General features: G+C 45.4%; 1 protein-coding gene across 2 annotated transcripts in view; it reads left to right on the top strand.

Moving 5' to 3' along the window:
* ttll5 (tubulin tyrosine ligase-like family, member 5) overlaps positions 1-20625 on the top strand; it is a 419059-nt gene that overhangs the window by 29354 nt on the left and 369080 nt on the right. Inside the window, exons 3-6 of one of the 2 annotated variants that reach the window (XM_059648891.1) lie at positions 330-436; positions 8039-8121; positions 15318-15424; positions 17072-17202. In XM_059648891.1, coding sequence (XP_059504874.1) covers positions 330-436; positions 8039-8121; positions 15318-15424; positions 17072-17202 — 428 coding nt within the window. The remainder of the gene's footprint in view (positions 1-329; positions 437-8038; positions 8122-15317; positions 15425-17071; positions 17203-20625) is intronic. The other variant, XM_059648892.1, reaches the window with a different exon arrangement.

Raw genomic sequence — 20625 nt, 5'->3', positions numbered from 1 at the left:
GAGACTATTGTATCTTTTCAGGGAAGACTACTTAACACATCTAAATGAGCAACGTGGTTGTGATGTTAGTATTAAGTGACACCAGACATGAGCCAGGACAAATTCAAAAGGCCAAATCACTTCTGTCTGTCCTATTAAATCTTTGGTTCTGAGGAAGAACTTTAGAAGTATGTGGAGCAAAGACAGAAATAGAATTCGAGTGGAAAATTCCAATTGAAGGGGTAATGCGATTGGTTGAATGGCCTCCTCGTTTGTTTATTCCTGGGGATGAGGATGGGATTTTCAATGGAGAAAGTTTGCATTATTCTGAAATGAATTTTATGTTTTAGTGACCACCCATGCATTCAGTGGACAGGCATCAGTCGGATGGTACCTATCTTGATTTTCTATGCAGATGGCATTGTGACGAAGGACAGCACCTTACGCTTAATTGGAGGTATGTCGGATTACTGTGAAATCTGATTAATCAGATACTTGTCAGAGTGTGCTAAGGTGTCGTTGTCTATAATTTACAGAAGACTTCTCCAGAATAAGAATAGCAAGCTCTACAGTCAGATTCATCCAATTTATGCAATATTTGTGGACGGTGTATATTTGTGTGGAGTTTTAGTCTGAGAAACTGTTAGTAGTTTCATTGAGCAGTGAATTGACGTAATCTATCAACACTTAATATTTTGAATATTACCACCTTTATAAAGATTTTGTTTAACTTTCATGTGGGTCCCTGTGTATATTTCCAGAACATCATAAGCATTTCTAAATTAATATTTGTTCCACTGGCAAAAGCTACAACATATTTGAAAAAGATAGTTCACATTGATACTTGTATTTCTGTATTTCAAAGCCTCCTTATCAGAAATCTCTTTGACCATGCCTGTAATCTTCTTGATCTCTTCCTTTTTAATCTTTTGTGCCTGGTTTATTTTCATTCCAACCTTGTGCTGTATAAGATCCTAAGACCTGAGGAATACGTTAAGGCCCATGTTAGATGCTATCTCCATGGCAGATGCCATCGTCCTGGCCCTACGCTCCTCCCTGGAATATTTGGATAACAAGGATACCTACATCAACCTCCTACTCAATGACTACAGCTCTGCCTTCAACGCTATAATTCGAACTAAACTAATCTTCAAACTCTGAGACCTAGTTTCTGCTGTACCGTCTGCAACTAGATCCTTGGCTTCCTGACCAACAGACTGCATTCGGTGAGAATAGGCAACAGCACCTCCTCCATGATGATCGTCAACACCAGCGCCCTGCAACTCTGCATACTCAGCCCCTTAGTATACTCACTGTACACATGAACATGTGGCCAAGTTTTATCCTAAATCCGCCTACAAGCTCGCTCACAACACTACCGTTGTAGATCAGGTATCAAACAATGATGAGGGAGAATACAGGAAAGAGTTTGAGTGCTTGGTGACATGATGTGAAGGTAACAATCTCTCCTTTTTGAAGTCAGCAAAACCAAAGAACTGGTCATTGACTTAAGGAAGCAAGGTGGAGGGCACACCCCTATCCACGTCAGTGGAGCTGAGGTGGAGATGGTCAACATTGTCAAGTTCCTAGGAGTGATAATCACCACTACTCTGTCTTGGTCCACCCACGTTGATGCGATGGCCAAGAAAGCACAGCGATGTCTGTACTCATCAGGAGGCTAATGAATTTCATCATATTCATAAAGACTCTTAGCAATTTTATAGATGCACCATAGAAAGCATTCTATCTGATGTATCTTGGCTTGTTATGGCAATTCCTCTCCCAGGACTGTAAGAAACTACAGAAAGTTGTGTACATAGCCCAGTCCATTGTGCAAGCCAATCTTAGAACATAGAACTGTACAGCACAGGAACGGGTCCTTTGGTCTATAATTTTGTGCTGATCATGATGTCAAGTGAAATGAATCACTTCTGCCTCTCTTTAGGCCGCATCCTCCCATTCGTTGCATATCCATGTCCTTAAATGCCCCTCCTGTATCTGCCTCTGCCTCCACCTCCACCTCCACCACCCTGGCAGTGTGTTCCAGACTCCTACCACTTAGTGTAATTAAAAAAAACTTACCCTTCACATCTCCTTTGAACTTTCCTCCTCTAACTTTAAATGCATGCTACCTTGTATTGGACATTTTAATTCTGGGAAAATGATTCTGCTTGTTAACTTTGTATGCCTCTCATCTATGCAATTTTCCATCCATTGACTCCATATATACTTATTGCTGCACCAGAAAGGCAACCAACATAATCAAACGACACAGCACCACCCCCCACGGCCGCCCCTGCCCCCACACCACCACCAAGTTATAATTTGTTCCAATCTCTTCTGTCAGGCAGAAGATACAAAAACATAAAACACGTGCCAACAGATTCAATTAAGCTTCTTCCCTGCTGTTGTCAGACTTCTGAATGGACCTCTCAAATTTCAAATCTAATGTTGACCCTGGTCTCGGTGCACCTTCTGTGCAGCCTAACATTGTATTCCTTGCCTTGTTCTATTACCCTTATGCACTTTGTAATAAATCAAGTCAAATCAAGTCACAATTGTCCTTATTAAGCCAAGATGGTGGCACTGGTATAGTAGGGAGTGTTACGTATTGTGATCCCGTATTTTTTGTCGCGCATCTCCCCCTCCCCCCTCCCCCTCCCCCCTCCCCCTCCCCCTCCCTTTCTCTCTCTCTTTTTCTCTCTCTCTCTTTCTCTCTCTCTCTTTCTCTCTCTCTTTCTCTCTCTTTCTCTCTCTCTCTTTCTCTCTCTCTCTTTCTCTCTCTCTCTTTCTCTCTCTCTCTCTCTCTTTCTCTCTCTCTTTCTCTCTTTCTCTCTTTCTCTCTTTCTCTCTTTCTCTCTCTCTTTCTCTCTTTCTCTCTCTCTTTCTCTCTCTCTCTTTCTTTCTCTCTCTCTCTTTCTCTCTCTCTCTTTCTCTCTTTCTCTCTCTCTTTCTCTCTCTCTTTCTCTCTCTCTCTTTCTCTCTCTCTCTTTCTCTCTCTCTCTTTCTCTCTCTCTCTTTCTCTCTCTCTCTTTCTCTCTCTTTCTCTCTCTTTCTCTCTCTTTCTCTCTCTTTCTCTCTCTTTCTCTCTCTTTCTCTCTCTCTCTCTTTCTCTCTCTCTCTCTTTCTCTCTCTCTTTCTCTCTCTCTTTCTCTCTCTCTTTCTCTCTCTCTCTTTCTCTCTCTCTTTCTCTCTCTCTTTCTCTCTCTCTTTCTCTCTCTCTTTCTCTCTCTCTTTCGACTTGGAAGCTGAGTGGTGTTGGAGGTCCGGCGATGTAGAGGTCAGTGCGCCATACTACCACTGCTTTTTCCGCCGCCTTCACCTCCATGCCTACTTCTTCAACCGGGAGCCTAACCCTCCCTCCACTGACCCCTTCACCCGCTTCGAACACAAGTCCTCCTCCTGGACACCACCCCCAGGCCTCCGACCCTCCCTCGACATCTTCATCTTCAACTGCCGTCGAGACATTAAGCGCCTCAACCTCTCCACCCCTCTCACCCGCTCCAACCTCTCCCCTGCAGAAGGGGCAGCCATCCGCTCCCTCCACTCCAACCCCAACCTCACCATCAAACCCGCAGACAAGGGTGGCGCAGTGGTAGTATGGCGCACTGACCTCTACATCGCCGAGGCCAGACGCCAACTCTCCGACACCACCTCCTACCGCCCCCTCGATCATGACCCCACACCCGAGCACCAAACCATCATCTCCAACACCATTCGTGACCTCATCACCTCAGGGGACCTCCCACCCACAGCCTCCAACCTCATTGTTCCCCAACCCCGCACGGCCCGTTTCTGTCTCCTTCCCAAAATCCACAAACCTGCCTGCCCTGGTCGACCCATCGTCTCAGCCTGCTCCTGCCCCACCGAACTCATCTCCACCCATCTGGACTCCATTTTCTCCCCTTTGGTCCAGGAACTCCCTACCTACGTCCGTGACACCACCCACGCCCTCCACGTCCTCCAGGACTTCCAATTCCCTGGACCCCAACACCTCATCTTCACCATGGACGTCCAGTCCCTATACACCTGCATTCCGCATGCAGATGGCCTCAAGGCCCTCTGCTTCTTCCTGTCCCGCAGGCCCGACCAGTCCCCCTCCACCGACAGCCTCATCTGCCTAGCCGAACTCGTCCTCCCCCTCAACAACTTCTCTTTTGACTCCTCCCACTTCCTACAGACTAAGGGGGTGGCCATGGGCACCCGCATGGGCCCCAGCCGTGCCTGCCTCTTTGTAGGTTACGTGGAACAGTCCCTCTTCCGTACCTACACAGGCCCCAAACCCCACCTCTTCCTCCGGTACATTAATGACTGTATCGGCGCCGCCTCTTGGTCCCCAGAGGAGCTCGAACAGTTTATCCACATCACCAACACCTCCCACCCCAACCTTCAGTTCACCTGGGCCATCTCCAGCACATCCCTCACCTTCCTGGACCTCTCAGTCTCCATCTCAGGCAACCAGCTTGTAACTGATGTCCATTTCAAGCCCACCGACTCCCACAGCTACCTAGAATACACCTCCTCCCACCCACCCTCCTGCAAAAATTCCATCCCCTATTCCCAATTCCTCCGCCTCTGCCGCATCTGCTCCCACGATAAGACATTTCACTCCCGCACATCCCAGATGTCCAAGTTCTTCAAGGACCGCAACTTTCCCCCCACAGTGATCGAGAACGCCCTTGACCGCGTCTCCCGTGTTTCCCGCAACACATCCCTCACACCCTGCCCCCGCCGCAACCGCCAAAGAGGATCCCCCTCGTTCTCACACACCACCCTACCAACCTCCGGATACAACGCATCATCCTCCGACACTTCCACCATCTACAGTCCGACCCCACCACCCAAGACATTTTTCCATCCCCACCCCTGTCTGCTTTCCGGAGAGACCACTCTCTCCGTGACTCCCTTGTTCGCTCCACACTGCCCTCCAACCCCACCACACCCGGCACCTTCCCCTGCAACTGCAGGAAATGCTACACTTGCCCCCACACCACCTCCCTCACCCCTATCCCAGGTCCCAAGAAGACATTCCACATTAAGCAGAGGTTCACCTGCACATCTGCCAATGTGGTATACTGTATCCATTGTACCCGGTGTGGCTTCCTCTACATTGGGGAAACCAAGCGGAGGCTTGGGGACCGCTTTGCAGAACACCACCGCTCAGTTTGCAACAAACAACTGCACCTCCCAGTCGCCAACCATTTCCACTCCCCCTCCCATTCTTTAGATGACATGTCCATCATGGATAATGGGAACTGCAGATGCTGGAGATTCCAAGACAACAAAATGTGAGGCTGGATGAACACAGCAGGCCAAGCAGCATCCCAGGAGCACAAAAGCTGACGTTTCGGGCCTGGACCCTTCATCAGAAGGGTCCATCATGGGCCTCCTGCAGTGCCACAATGATGCCACCCGAAGGTTGCAGGAACAGCAACTCATATTCCGCTTGGGAACCCTGCAGCCATATGGTATCAATGTGGACTTCACCAGCTTCAAAATCTCCCCTTCCCCCACCGCATCCCTAAACCAGCCCAGTTCGTTCCCTCCCCCCACTGCAGCACACAACCAGCCCAGCTCTTCCCCTCCACCCACTGCATCCCAAAACCAGTCCAACCTGTCTCTGCCTCCCTAACCTGTTCTTCCTCTCACCCATCCCTTCCTCCCACCCCAAGCCGCACCTCCATCTCCTACCTACTAACCTCATCCCACCTCCTTGACCTGTCCGTCTTCCCTGGACTGACCTATCCCCTCCCTACCTCCCCACCTAAACTCTCTCCACCTATCATCTTTTCTCTCCATCTTCGGTCCGCCTCCCCCTCTCTCCATATTTATTCCAGAACCCTCACCCCATCCCCCTCTCTGATGAAGGGTCTAGGCCCGAAACGTCAGCTTTTGTGCTCCTGAGATGCTGCTGGGCCTGCTGTGTTCATCGAGCCTCAGATTTTTATTATGTTAGGATGAGATGTGAAGGCTCAGTTAGGGCGCTTGAAGGCTACGAGGTAGCCAAGAAAGACCTAAAGAGAGAGCTCAGAAGAGCCAGGAGGAGACATGAGAAGTTGTGGGCGGATAGGAGCAGGGTAAACCCTAAGGCTTTCTATAGGTATTTAAGGAATAAAAGAATGATGAAAGTAAGATTAGGCCCAATCAAAGATAGTAGTGGTAAGTTGTGTGTGGAGTCGGATGAGATAGGGGAAGTGCTAAATGAATATTTTTCGACATTATTCACTCTAGAAAACGACAATGTTGTCGGAGAATACTGAGATACAGGCTACTAGACTAGGTGGGATTGAGGTTCACAAGGAAGAGGCATTAGAAATCCTTCAGAGTGTGAAGAAAGTTAAGTCCCCTGGGCCAGATGTGATTTATCCTCTTATCCTCTGGGAAGCCACGGAGGAGATTGCCGAGCCTTTGGCATTGATCTTTAACTCGTCATCGTCTACAGGAATAGTGCCAGATGACTGGAGGATATTAAATGTGTTTCCCCTGTTGAAGAAGGGGAGTAGAGACAACCCTGGTAATTATAGACCTGTGAGCCTGACCTCAGTTGTTGGTCAAGTGTTGTAAAAGGTTATAAGAGATAGGATTTATAATCATCTAGAAAAGAATAAGTTGATTAGGGATAGTCAGCATGGTTTTGTGAAGGGAAGGTCGTGCCTCACAAACCTTATTTAGTTCTTTGAGAAGGTGACCAAACAGGTAGATATTGACGAAGGATGCTGTAGGTTGCACAGAGACATAGATAAGCTGCAGAGCTGGGCTGAGAGGTGGCAAATGGAGTTTAAAGCGGACAACTGTGAGGTGATGCACTTTGGTAGGAGTAACCAGAAGGCAAAGTATAGGGCTAATGGTAAGATTCTTGGTAGTGTAGATGAGCAGGGAGATCTCGGTGTCCATGTACACAGCTCCTTGAAAGTTGCCACCCAGGTTGACAGGGCTATTAAGAAGGCAGACAGTGTTTTAGCTTTTATTAACAGAGGGATCGAGTTCCGGAACCAAGAGGTTATGGTGAAGCTGTACAAAACTCTTGGTGCGGCCGCACTTGGAGTATTGTGTACAGTTCTGGTCACCGCATTATAAGAAGGATCTGGAAGCTTTGGAACGGGTGCAGAGGAGATTTACTAGGATGTTGCCTGGTATGGAGGGAAGGTCTTACGAGGAAAGGCTGAGGGACTTGAGGCTGTTTTCATCAGAGAGAAGAAGGTTGAGAGGTGACTTAATTGAAACATTTAAAATAATCAGAGGGTTAGATAGGGTGGATAGGGAGAGCCTTTTTCCTAGGATGTTGATGGTGACCACGAGGGGGCATAGCTTTAAATTGAGGGGTGAAAGATATAGGACAGATGTCAGAGGTATTTTCTTACTCAGAGAGTAGCAAGGGAATGGAACGCTTTGCCTGCAACGGTAGTAGATTCGCCAACTTTATGTACATTTTAAGTCGCCATTGGATAAGCATATGGACGTATATGGAATAGTGTAGGTTAGATGGGCTTGAGATCGGTATGACAGGTCGGCACAACATCTAAGGCCGAAGGGCCTGTGCTGTGCTGTTATGTTCTATGAGACCTTGATGCAGCTTAACAGGGCCTTGGTGAAATCCCATCTGAATAATTGTAAGCTGTTTTGATCTTGTTGTCCAAGAAAGAATATAGAGTGAGTGCAGCAACAGTTCACTAGCTTCCTGACAGATCTGTTTTATGACAGGAGTATTCGCAGGAATTTGGAATAACGAGAGTGGAACTCATTGAAATTTTAAAAATTTAGTAAGAGTTGTTCAGATTGGATGTTGGAATAATGTTTCATTAATGCTCAGTTGTTTACCTGTTCCCCAGCGAGGCCATGCTCTCTTGATACAGGATTGGCCATTTTAAGATTGAAATGAAGAGAAATTTCTTTACTTAGTAAATAGTGACTCTGGAATTCTCTCGCATGAGGTTTTAGAGGCCAAGTACCTGAAGCGTCATTGCTGCCTGTGATAAAACCTGAGGCTGAATTAGCCTTAATTAATGCAGCCATATAACTGTCAGATCTCATTGATTATAATGTGTTCCTTCTCTTGCAGAACGCTATCACTTGGCGTACAAGATTGTGCGCACCGAGAGCAGGCTGGTACGTAGCATTCTGACAGTGCATGGCTTCCATGAGGTATGTTCACTTTGCTTAGTTATGAGATGATGTTTGTTAAGTTGAAGACCAACGGGTGACTGTGATACAAGGTCCTTCGGGGTAAAATGCCTCGATTGACAAGCTGCAGAATTTGTAAATACCCCATAGTGTTTCAGTGGGAATGGGTGACATTCTTAACGAGTACTTTGCATCGGTATTCACCAAGGAGAGGGACATGACGGATGTTGAGGTTAGGGATAGATGTTTGTTTTTATTCTAGGTCAAGTTGACATAAGGAAAGAGGAAGTGTTGGGTATCCTAAAAGACATTTAAGGTGGACAAGTCCCCTGGTCTGGATGGGATCTATCCCACGTTATTGAGGGAAGCGAGAGAGGAAATAGCTGGGGCCTTAACAGATATCTTTGCAGCATCCTTAGACACGGGTGAGGTCCCAGAGGACTGGAGACTTACTAATGTTGTCCCCTTGTTTAAGAAGGGTAGCGAGGATAATCCAGGTAATTGTTGACCGGTGAGCCTGACGTCAGTGGTTGTGAAGCTCCTGGAGAAGATACTGAGGGATCGGATCTATTCCCATTTGGAAGAAAATGGGCTTATCAGTGATAGGCAACATGGTTTTGTGCAGGGAAGGTCATGTCTTACCAACTTAATAGAATTCTTTGAGGCCGTGACAAAGTTGATTGATGAGGGAAAGGCTGTAGATGTCATATACATGGACTTTAGTAAAGCGTTTGATAAGGTTCCCCATGGCAGGCTGATGGAGAAAGTGAAGTCACATGGGGTCCAGGGTGTGCTAGCTAGATGGATAAAAAAACAGGCTGGGCAACAGGAGACAGAGAGTAGTAGTAGAAGGGAGTTTCTCATATTGGAGACCAGTGACCAGTGGTGTTCTACACGGATCTGTGCTGGGACCACTGTTATTTATGATATATGTAAATGATTTGGAGGAAGGTGTAGGTGGTCTGATCAGCAAGTTTGCAGATGACACTAAGATTGGTGGAGTAGCTGATAGTGAAGGGGACTGTCAGAGATTACAGCAGAATATAGATAGACTGGAGAGTTGGGCTGATAAATGGCAGATGGAGTTCAATCTGGGCAAATGCGAGGTGATGCATTTTGGAAGATCAAATTCAAGGGCGAACTATACAGTAAATGGGAAAAATCCTAGGAAAAATTGATGAACAGAGATCTGGGTGTTCAGGTCCATTGTTCTCTGAAGGTGGCAACTTTCCTTCATCGGACAGGGTATTGAGTACAAGAGTTGGCACGTCATGTTACAGTTGTATAAGACTTTGGTTTGGCCACATTTGGAGTACTGTTTGCAGTTCTGGTCGCCACATTACCAAAAGGATGTGGATGCTTTGGAGAGGGTGCAGAGGAGGTTCACCAGGATGTTCCCTGGTATGGAGGGTGCTAGCTATGAAGAGTGGTTGAGTAGATTAGGATTATTTTCATTAGAAAGACGGAGAATGAGGGGGACCTGATTTGAGGTCTACAAAATCATGAGGGGTATAGACAGTGTGGATAGCAAGAAGCTTTTCCCCAGAGTGGGGGACTCAATTACTAGGGGTCATGAGTTCAAAGTGAGAGGAGGAACGCTTTTAAGGGAGATATGCGTGGAAAGTTCTTTACACAGAGGGTGGTGGGTGCCTGGAACGCGTAGCCAGCGGAGGTGGTAGACGCAGACACGTTAGCGTCTTTTAAGATATATTTGGACAGGTACCTGGATGTGCAGGGAGCAAATGGACACAGACCGTTAGAAAATAGATGACAGGTTAGACAAAGGATCTCGATCAGCGTAGGCCCGGAGGGCCGAAGGGCCTGTTCCTGTGCTGTAGGTTCTTTGTTCTTTGTAGTGGTGTTTCAACAGCTCTAGCTGACTGGGAGGGAATGTAAAGTCAACTCCAGGGAAACTAATTTATTTACCTTATTCATGCTGTGCCCTCTTGATGGGTGTTTGGTCGGATACTTAGAAGAATCTTCGCGCCGTATCTAACTTCATGTTGGGCTTGTCCTAGGAGTGTTTTTATTAATCGTTCATGAGTTGTGGGCATCGCTGGTTGGGCCAGCATTTAATTGCACTTCTCTAGTTACCTTTCTGCTGTGCTGCCTTCTTCTTGAGCATTGATGGTGGAGGGCACGATGTATGGGATGCCAGTCAAGTAGGCTGTTTTTTTCTTGATTAGCGTCAAGTTTCATGAGTGCTGTTGGACCATAAGACATTATGAATTAGTAACAGTACAGGCACAAATATGGCAGACCAGATTTTCCATCCATGAAGCCATGCTGACTGTACTTTATTAGACCATAAATTCCAAATATGCTGCTATTAACTCCTCAACAATTGATACCTTTGCTTTTCTGACAATAGGTGTTAGGCTATTCTATCTATGGTGAGATAACAAGGTGTAGAGCTGGATGAACACAGCAGGTCAGGCAGCAGCAGGAGCAGGAAGGCTGACGTTTCGGGCCTAGCCCCTCCTTCAGAAATGGGGAAGGGGTTTCTGAAATAAATAGGGAGAGGGGGGATGCAGATAGAAGATGCTTGGCCTGCTGTGCTCATCCAGCTCTACACCTTGTTATCTCAGATTCTCCAACATCTGCAGTTCCTATTATCTCCATCTGTAGTGACTCGCTTTTTGCCCCATATTGGCAAAAATTGGCAAAAAATTGCAGCAGAGGCCTCATCAGCATCCTGTACAACCTTGACACCAGAGCAGAAATTAGGCCATTCAACCCATTGAGTCTGCTCCACCATTCAATCATAGCTGATAAGTAACCATTCTCCCACTTTCTCCCTGCAACTCTTGATCCCCTTGTTAGTCAAGAACCAATCTATCTCAGTCTTAGATATGCTTAATTACCTGCCCTGCACAGCCTTCTGTGGCAGTGAGTTCCACAGATTCATCACACTCTGGCTGAAGAAGCTTATCTTTCTAAAAGGTCTTCCCTTTACCCTATGGCTGTGGCCTCGGGTCTTAGTCTCTCCTACCAATGGAAACATCTTCCCAATATCCAATTTGTCCAGGCAATTCAGTATTCTGTAAGTTTCATTTAATTCGCCTTCATCCTTCTAAACTCCATCGAGTATAGAACCAGAGTCCTCAAATATTCCTTATATGTTAAGCTTTTTATACCTGGGACCATTCTCATGAGTTTTCGCTGAACCTGCTCCTGGGCCAGTACATCCTTCCATCTTGAGATATGGGATCCAAAACTGTACACAATAACTTCCAACTCCTATATTCAAAGAAGGCAAGCATGCTAAGTGCCTTCTTAACCAGCCCATCTGTATGTGATGCGAACGTCAAAGAAATATGTACCTGGACCCCTGGGACTCTTGTTCTACAACACTGTCCAAGGCCCTTTAATTGTATAAATTTTATCTGTTTGTTTTACCAAAGTGGAATACCTCACAATGTCCAAATTTAAATTTCAAGTTATTTACCACTCTTCAGTCCATTGATCCCATTGATCGCGATCTCTTTATAATCTTAGATAACCTTCTTCACAGTCCACTACACCATTAATCTTTGTGTCATCCTCAAACCTAGTAACTGTGCTTTGTACATTCTGATCTAAATAATTTATATAAATCTCAAACAAAAGTGGACCCCGCACTGATCCCTGTGGAACACTGCTGGTCACAGACCTTCAGTCTGAAATACAGCCCTCCTCCATCCTCCTCCATCTCCTGCAGTTAAGCTAATTTTAAGCCAAGTACTTGACAATAACCTCCTCACTGTTTTGGGTTCTGCCAGTGCCACTCACCCCCGACCACATTACAGCCTTGATCTGAACACAGAAAAAAAATTGAAGTACAATGGTGACCTGATAGTGACTGTCTGTCTCTTTTTTGGTGTTTCTGCATTGACGAAGAGTTTAGGTGTGTAATGTTTACTAATTGCAGACTCATTGATAATGAGTCAGGTCTGTTCATGACAGTAGATTCTTCCACAGTGGGTACAAGTGAATACCCAGTTGGTGCTGGGGCCAATTGGATTGCTCCTTTCTTTCTCTAACATGCTGGCTCTTTACTCAGTCTCAAAGGTCCCTGTAACAAACTCCTTGTAACATCTCTAAACATCACAATCTGTGGGCTGTATTCTCATAGACGATGGTCAATGTGAAACAGTGAGAATGGCTTGCTGAGGGGACCTTTTCAAATGTTCGGGTGGGGCCCTTTTGTTCTGTTTACTGCTGGTTAGCACTTGATATTTCTTTCTGAGGAAGTTGACTGGTGTCTGTTCAGGAAACATGATCAGCCAAGTCCATTTTGTTTTGCAGGAGGATGGCCATATTGGTGTTGGCTGTTTCGAGGAGTTCAGTGTTTGTGATGGGACGAAGCTGTAAAGCGCGGGAGCCGTGGTTTACGAAGGAGGTGGAATCTCTGGTCAAGAGGAAGAAGAAGGCTTTTATGTTAGGATGAGATGTGAAGGCTCAGTTAGGGCGCTTGAGGGTTACAAGGTAGCCAGGAAAGACCTAAAGAGAGAGCTCAGAAGAGCCAGGAAAAGACATAAGTTGTTGGCGGATAGGATCAGGGTAAACCCTAAGGCTTTCTATAGGTATTTAAGGAATAAAAGAATGATGAGAGTAAGATTAGGGCCAATCAAGGATAGTAGTGGTAAGTTGTGTGTGTGAAGATAGATAAGTCCCCTGGGCCGGATGTGATTTATCCTCGGATCCTCTGGGAAGCCAGGGAGGAGATTGCCGAGCCTTTGGCATTGATCTTTAACTCGTCATTGTCTACAGGAATAGTGCCTGATGACTGGAGGATAGCAAATGTGGTTCCCCTGTTCAAGAAGGGGAGTAGAGACAACCCTGGTAATTATAGACCAATGAGCCTGACCTCACTTGTTGGGAAAGTGTTGGAAAAGGTTATAAGAGATAGGATTTATAATCCTCTAGAAAAGAATAAATTGATTAGGGATAGTCAGCACGGTTTTGTGAAGGGAAGGTCGTGCCTCACAAACCTTATTGAGTTCTTTGAGAAGGTGAAGGGACAGGTAGATGAGAGTAAACCGGTTGATGTGGTGTATATGGATTTCAGCAAGGCATTCGATAAGGTTGCCCACAATAGGCTATTGTACAAAATGTGGAGGAATGGGATTGTGGGAGATATAGCAGTTTGGATCAGAAATTGGCTTGCTAAAAGAAGACAGTGGTGTTTGCTGGGAAATGTTCAACCTGGAGACCAGTTACTAGTGGTGTGCCGCAAGGGTCGGTGTTGGGTCCACTGCTGTTTGTCATTTTTATAAATGAGCTGGATGAGGGCGTAGAAGGATGGGTTAGTAAATTTGCAGACGACACTAAGGTCGGTGGAGTTGTGGATAGTGACGAAGCATGTTGTAGGTTACGGAGAGACATAGATAAGCTGCAGAGCTGGGCTGAGAGGTGGCAAATGGAGTTTAATGCAGACAAGTGTGAGGTGATGCACTTTGGTAGGAGTAACCAGAAGGCAAAGTACTGGGCTAATGGTAAGATTCTTGGTAGTGTAGATGAGCAGAGAGATCTCGGTGTCCGTGTACACAGATCCTTGAAAGTTGCCACCCAGGTTGACAGGGCTGTAAGGAGGCATACAGTGTTTTAGCTTTTATTAATAGAGGGATTGAGTTCCGGAACCAAGAGGTTATGCTGCAGCTGTACAAAACTCTTGGAGCGGCCGCACTTGGAGTATTGCGTACAGTTCTGGTCACCGCATTATAAGAAGGATGTAGAAGCTTTGGAAAGAGTGCAGAGGAGATTTACTAGGATGTTGCCTGGTATGGAGGGAAGGTCTTACGAGGAAAGGCTGAGGGACTTGAGGCTGTTTTCATTAGAGAGAAGGTGGTTGCGAGGTCACTTATTTGAAACATATATAAGATAATCAGAGGGTTAGATAGGGTGGCTAGGGAGAGCCTTTTTCCTAGGATGATGACGGCGAGCACGAGCGGGCTTAGCTTTAAATTGAGGGGTGAAAGATGTAGGACAGATGTCAGAGGTAGTTTGTTTACTCAGAGTAGTAAGGGAATGGAACCCTTTGCCTGCAACAGTAGTAGATTTGCCAACTTTAAGTACATTTAAGTCGTCATTGGACAAGCATATGGACGTACATGGAATAGTGTCGGTTAGATGGACTTGAGATCGGTATGACAGGTTGGCACAACGTCGAGGGCTGAAGGGCCTGTACTGTGCTGAAATGTTCTATATGGTGCCGCCAACAGGTCCTGAGGATACTGTGGAGGACATGATCGGTGCATGTGTCATTTCAAGGAATCCTAGAAATTTAATGGAATTGAAGGGGGGAAGCTGACTGCTGGTTGGAATGTTTTTAGCACCTTGTTTTTTCTTTTTCATTCATACATGGGATGAGGGTATCGCTGACCAGGCCAGTATTTATTTACTCATTCCTAATTGCCCAGAGGGCAGTTCAGAATCAGCCACATTGCTCTGGGTCTGGAGTCACATGTATGCCAGACCAGGCAAGAATGGCAGTTTCCTTCCTTAAAGGACATTAGTGAGCCAGATAAGCTATTCTGACAATTGACAGTGATTTTCATGGCCATCATAAGATTTTTAATTCCAGATTTTTATTGAATTCTAGTTCTATCATCTGCCATGGTGGGATTCCAACCCAGGTACCCAGAGCATTACCTGGGTTTCTGGATTGACAGTTCAGCAATAATACCACTAGGCCATCACTTCCTCATGAATTATCAACAGAAAAATATTAAAAAAGAAGGCAGGTCTAAGCCATTCGGCACTTTGTGCCTGCTCAGCTATTCAACATGATCATGGCTGATCATGCTCTCTTTGCATACCCTTGAAACTTTTAAACATTTAGCTTCTAGAAATATATCTATTTTGTTCTTAAAATGTAATCATGGTCAGAAAAGTCCTACAACTCAGAATGAGGTCATTAGCTCATCATGTTCGCACTGCTTCTTCAAATGAGCGTCATTATTTAGCGCCAATCTCTTGATTTGCCCCAACATCCTTTGTATGTTATTTCTATCCAAATAATTACCCAATGTCCCCTTAAGTATTTAGGAATGGCAATAAATGTTGGTCTTACCACTGACTTCCGCATTGCATCAAGGAATGAAAAATGTGCCTGACTTGAGGCTGATAGTGTTTTAATGTAGAAAGGCTATTAGCACTGACATACCACTCCTTAATACAAAGCTCCCAAAGCGGATTGGAGCTAATTCAGTTGTGCCTCCTGTTTTTCCTTACAGGTCCATCCCAACAGTAATGATTTCAACCTGATGTGGACAGGTTCTCATCTTAAACCTTATGTTTTGCGCTCATTGCTGGAATTTCAAAAAGTCAATCATTTCCCCAGGTATATATTCTGGATGATATTTCTTTGAAAGCTTGATTTATTTGTTTGCAGTTTTATTTCCAACCAAGTTGAATCCACTTATTGTGGATATTCTTAATTTCTATTGCAATGTTTCCTTGGGTGCTCCTGCATCTTTCCTGCACCCTTAAAGGGGTGGGGCATATGAAACTTGGTGAGGAGAGACCGGGGTTGCAAGGAGGGCTGGTGAGGGGGAAATGGGGGTTGGTGGGAGAAATGCCACATTGGAGCTGGGCGTAAACATGGAGCCACAATGTAGGTAGAAGGGGGTTTGCAGGATGTTGGGAAGGGGAGGGGAGGCAGACAACAGGGAGTGGAAAGAGAGAACAGGTTCAATCTTGTCATCTCTAGACTCAGCTTTCAGGGAACTTGAAAGTCTGGCAGAATAAATTACATGCAAATTAATGTGATATCTCTAGCTTAAAGCTGTGAATGCTCAGTAAGATTGTATTGAATGCTACTGTAATGAGCACTGTCAGTTGTTAAATTTAAATCTCCGATTAAGATCTAAAATACAGTAAGAGGGTAGGAAACACCTGTTTTGGAATATTCCAACTTTGTGAATACATGATGGAAATGCATTTAGCTGTGAACTCAACAATCTGCTGAAGGTGTAGGGTCATGTCTTTTTGTCTGTAGAAGCATATGTCAATTATTCTGGGGGTGGTGGGATGTGTGGGGGTGCTGGGGCTACAGAAAGCCTATTGTTAGGTTGTGCCTGTTGTCCAGTATCATTTTAGATACTGGGCTATCTAGGAAACTAATGCTTTCCTTGTGTGTTGTGGCTTTGTTTAATGGAGTTGATAATCACTGAAAGTATTCATGAATTCCCTGTGAGAGTTCAAATATCCTACATGTCGATAGAAATACACAAGGTAATGTCAGTATGTAACTGCATTGTCTATTCAAGGAATTAGTGAGATTGGTAAAATAGCCTCTGAAAATAAAATGTATTCCCCAGGAAAGGTGTGGGAGAGGCGTGAGAAGAAAGGGTATTATTTTGTGTTATGCTGTGAAAGCAGTGGAGAGAGTTCAGTTAAGATTCATAAGAATGGTTCCATGAGGATTTTCAGTTCAAAAGTTAGATGTTGGAATTGAGGTTAGTTAGGAACTTATGTTATTGTCTGAGAGGTTGAAGGCTAGGAGGAGATTTGATGGAGGTGTTCAAAATATTGAAGGTGGTAGATAGGGAGAAACTGTTACCATTGTGAAAAGATCAAGAAAGCAGAGATCTGAAATAGCTGGCAAAAAAATGTGATAGGAGAAAGAAAGCTTCCACGTAGCCGAATGGTTAAGCTCTGGACTGGGCTGCGTGTGACGGAGGCAGGTCTAATCAAAGCATTCAAATGGGCATTGGGAATGTTACGTGACACAAAGCAATGAGCGGGGGAGTGTCATTTAGTGAAATGCTGATTTGGAGCGAGAAAGTGCAGACCACTGGGCTGACTCATCCTTGGCCTGTAACAGTTGTGATTGAGGTACAGTGAAGTTTCCGTTCACTGTGAGCAACTCCATGCGAGTTATGGGAAATCTGCCATAAAATCAAACTACAGTTGCCATCAAGCCCATGATTTAATGCCCAGTAAATGTTGGTTTGTTTTTATACTTATTGAATTTTCTTTGTTTCAGATCCTATGAATTGACCAGGAAGGATCGGCTGTACAAAAATATCCAACGCATGCAACAAACGTTTGGTTTCAAGCATTTCAACATTGTACCTCAGGCATACATCCTCCCTGCTGAGTACCAGGAGTTGTGGAGTAAGGATCTTGCGCTTTAGTCTTATCCCAGTGATGCTGTCCCAAGTGCTGTGTCAGGCCTGTGGTAGTGAATGCATCACTGAAACCACAATCCTGTGACCATGACTTCAAATTCCACCATGGCATCCTGAAAATTTTAAATTTGGTTTACAAATAGGATGATACTGAAAGTGACCAAGACCAGATTATTATAACCAACCCAATTTGATCAGTTCCATTCAGAGAAGGAAATCTGCCATTTTACCTGATTTCGGACCTGAAAGTATCGTCAGTCCCACACAAACATCATTGACTCCTCACAAACTTCTGAAATGGTTGAACAGTACACTCACTTTTAGGGCCTAAACTCTCCCATGTCCCAGCCCCCTACCCCACACTCCATGCCTTGTTACCACATAGCCTGCCATTACCACTACTTGTTTTTCGTCAATAGTCCCCATGAACAACTGTTCACACTCCCAGCTTAATCGTTATCAACTCTTTGTCTGTCTAACTGCTCTTCTCTCTTTAGGCTCTATGCCATCGTTTACTCCCTACTCCATCCCCCTCCCCTTCTTTTTCCTGCATATAAACTGACATTTTCCCAGCCACCATCAGTTCTGAGGAAGGATCACTAGACCCGAAACATTAACTCTTGTTTTTTTTTTTACCCTCACAAATGCTGCCAGGCCTGCTGAGCTTTTTCAGCAACTTTGTTTTTGTTTTTGATTTACAGTATCCACAGTTCTTTCAGTTTTCACTCACTTTTATGTATGGTTAGGATCATACCAGACACAGTAGAAAATGGTTGTGCTAGCTGGAAGCCAGACATCTCTGCAGATGTTTCTCAGAGTAGTGTTCTCGGCCCAACCATCTTCAGCTGCAACGTCAGTGACCTTCCCTCCATTGTAATTTCAGAAGTGGGGATGTTCACTGATGATTATACAATGTTCAGTAGTATTCACAACTTCTTTGATACTGAAGTGGTCCGTGTCCATGTGCAGGAAGTTCTGGACAATGTGCAGGCTTGGGCTGACGAGTTGCAAATAACATTCACTCCGTAAAAATGCCAGGCTATGACCATCACCAAATAAGACAATCTAACCACTGCCCTTTGACATTCAGTGGTGTTACCAGCACTGAATCCCCCGCTATCAACGTCCTGGGGGTTACCATTGAGCAGAAATTCAACTGGACTCACCCCGTAAATGCAGTAGCTACAAGAGCAGGCCAGAAGCTAGGAATACTGCAACAAGTAAATGAGCTCCTGACTCCTCAAAGCCCGTACACCACCTACAAGGCACAAGTCAGGAGTGTGATGGAATATTCTCCATTTGCCTGGATGGGAGCAGTCCCAACAACACTTGAGATGCTTGACACCATCCAGGACAAAGAGCCCGCTTGATTGGCACCACATTCATGAGCATCCACTCCCTCCACCACTGATGCTCAGTAGCCGCAGTGTGTACTATCTACAAGATGCACTGCAGAAATTCACCAAAGATCCTTAAACAGTGCTTTCCAAACCTAAGGCCACTTCCATCTAGAAGGACAAGGGCAGCAGATGTATAGGAACACCACCCCCTGCAAGTTCCCCTCCAAACCACTCACCATTGCTGTGTCTTCACTGTTGCTGAATCAAAATGCAGTAATACCCTCCCTAATAGCATTGTGGATTAACCCACAGCAGGTGGACTACAGCGGTTCAAGAAGGCAGCTCACCACCACCTTCTCAAGGGCAACAAGGATGAGCAATAAAAGCTGGCCGAGCCAGCGATGCCCAAATCCTAAAAAATGAATAATTTTTAAAAAAAAATCTGCAACAGCTGGCTCAGCCCACTGCCATCACCTCAGGGCAACTAAACCTAACCCTGTCCACACCCTGAGATTGGGAAAAGTCATGCGCTTTTCCAGGGAACAGCGTGGTGTAGACTTAACTGGTCCTCATTTTGTGCCCCAGGTGCTGCTGAAGGGAAATGCAAGCTCTGCTGCCAGATTGAGCAAACATGAGTGAATCCTTGTCTATTTTTTTTGTGAGAAAACAGTATTCTCTGTCCACTTGTACCCTAACTGCCCCACACTGAAGAAATAAGCCAACTTTATAAAATACTGTGTACCGTTCTGGTCACCACATTACCAAAAGGATGTGGATGCTTTGGAGAGGATGCAGAGGAGGTTGACCAGGATGTTGCCTGGTATGGAGGGTGCTAGCTTTGAAGAAAGGTTGAGTAGATTAGGCTTATTTACATTAGAAAGACGGAAGTTGAGGGGGGACCTGATTGACGTCTACAAAATCATGAGAGGTATAGACAGGGTGGATAGCAAGAAGCTTTTTCCCAGAGTGGGGGACTCAATTACTAGGGGTCATGAGTTCAAAGTGAGAGGAGGAAAGTTTAAGGGAGATGTGTGTGAAAAGTCCTTTATGCAGAGGGTGGTGGGTGCCTGGAACATGTTGCCAGCGGAGGTGGTAGAGACTGGCACAATAGCATCATTTAAGATGTATCTAGACAGATACATGAATGGGCAGGGAGCAGAGGGGTACAGATCCTTGGAAAATAGGCAACAAGTTTAGATAGAGGATCTGGATTAGTGCAGGCTCGGAAGGCTGAATGGCCTGTTCCTGTGCTGTAATTTTCTTTGTTCTTTGTCTTTAAATCTCTGCAAAGTATTTCAGTGTTCTGCTTTTAGGATCTCACTGTTTAGGAGACTGCTGTAATGTCACTATCTTTAAAATACAAGAGCAGAGGTGCACTGCTGAGGCTGTATAAGGCTCTAGTCTGACCACATTTGGAATATTGTGAGCAATTTTGGGCCCCAGACATAAGGAAGAACATACTGGCGTTGGAGGTGTCCAGAAGTGGTTCACAAGAATGACCCCAGTGATGAAAGGCTTGTTGTATGAGGAGACATTGAGGACTCTGGGTCTGTACTTGAGAGAGTTTAGAGGGAAGATGGAGGGTCTGATTGAAACGTCCAGAATACTGAGAGGCCTGGATAGAGTGGACACGGAGAAGATGCTCTCACTTGTAGGAGATACCAAGACCTGAAGCACGGCCTCAGGGTAAAGGGACAACCCTTTAGAACTGAGATGAGGAGCAATTTTTTCATTCCAGAGGATGATAAATCTATGGGATTCATTGCCACAGGAGGCTTTGGAGGGCAAAACATTGAGTGTATTTAAGACCGAGATAGGTTCTTGATTAGTAAGGGGATAAAGATTCAGATCCAGACTGATCTCAAAACTGCGTGACCTTGCTCTCTGCAACTGGATCCTCAGCTTTCTGACCAATAGGCCACAATCAGTGTGGAAGGTAATTGCCCCCCCTCCACACTCAACACTAGAGCCCCCAAGGATGCGTCCTCAGCCCCCGACCGTACGCCCTGTACACCTCTGACTGTGTTGCCAAATTCTGAACGAATGCCATCTACAAGTTTGCTGATGAC

This window comes from Stegostoma tigrinum, chromosome 10, assembly GCF_030684315.1.
Source record: "Stegostoma tigrinum isolate sSteTig4 chromosome 10, sSteTig4.hap1, whole genome shotgun sequence".
In the NCBI taxonomy this organism is placed as follows: domain Eukaryota; kingdom Metazoa; phylum Chordata; class Chondrichthyes; order Orectolobiformes; family Stegostomatidae; genus Stegostoma; species Stegostoma tigrinum.
The sequence above is the reverse complement of the archived record's forward strand: the minus strand, read 5'-3'. Positions and strand labels throughout refer to the sequence as shown.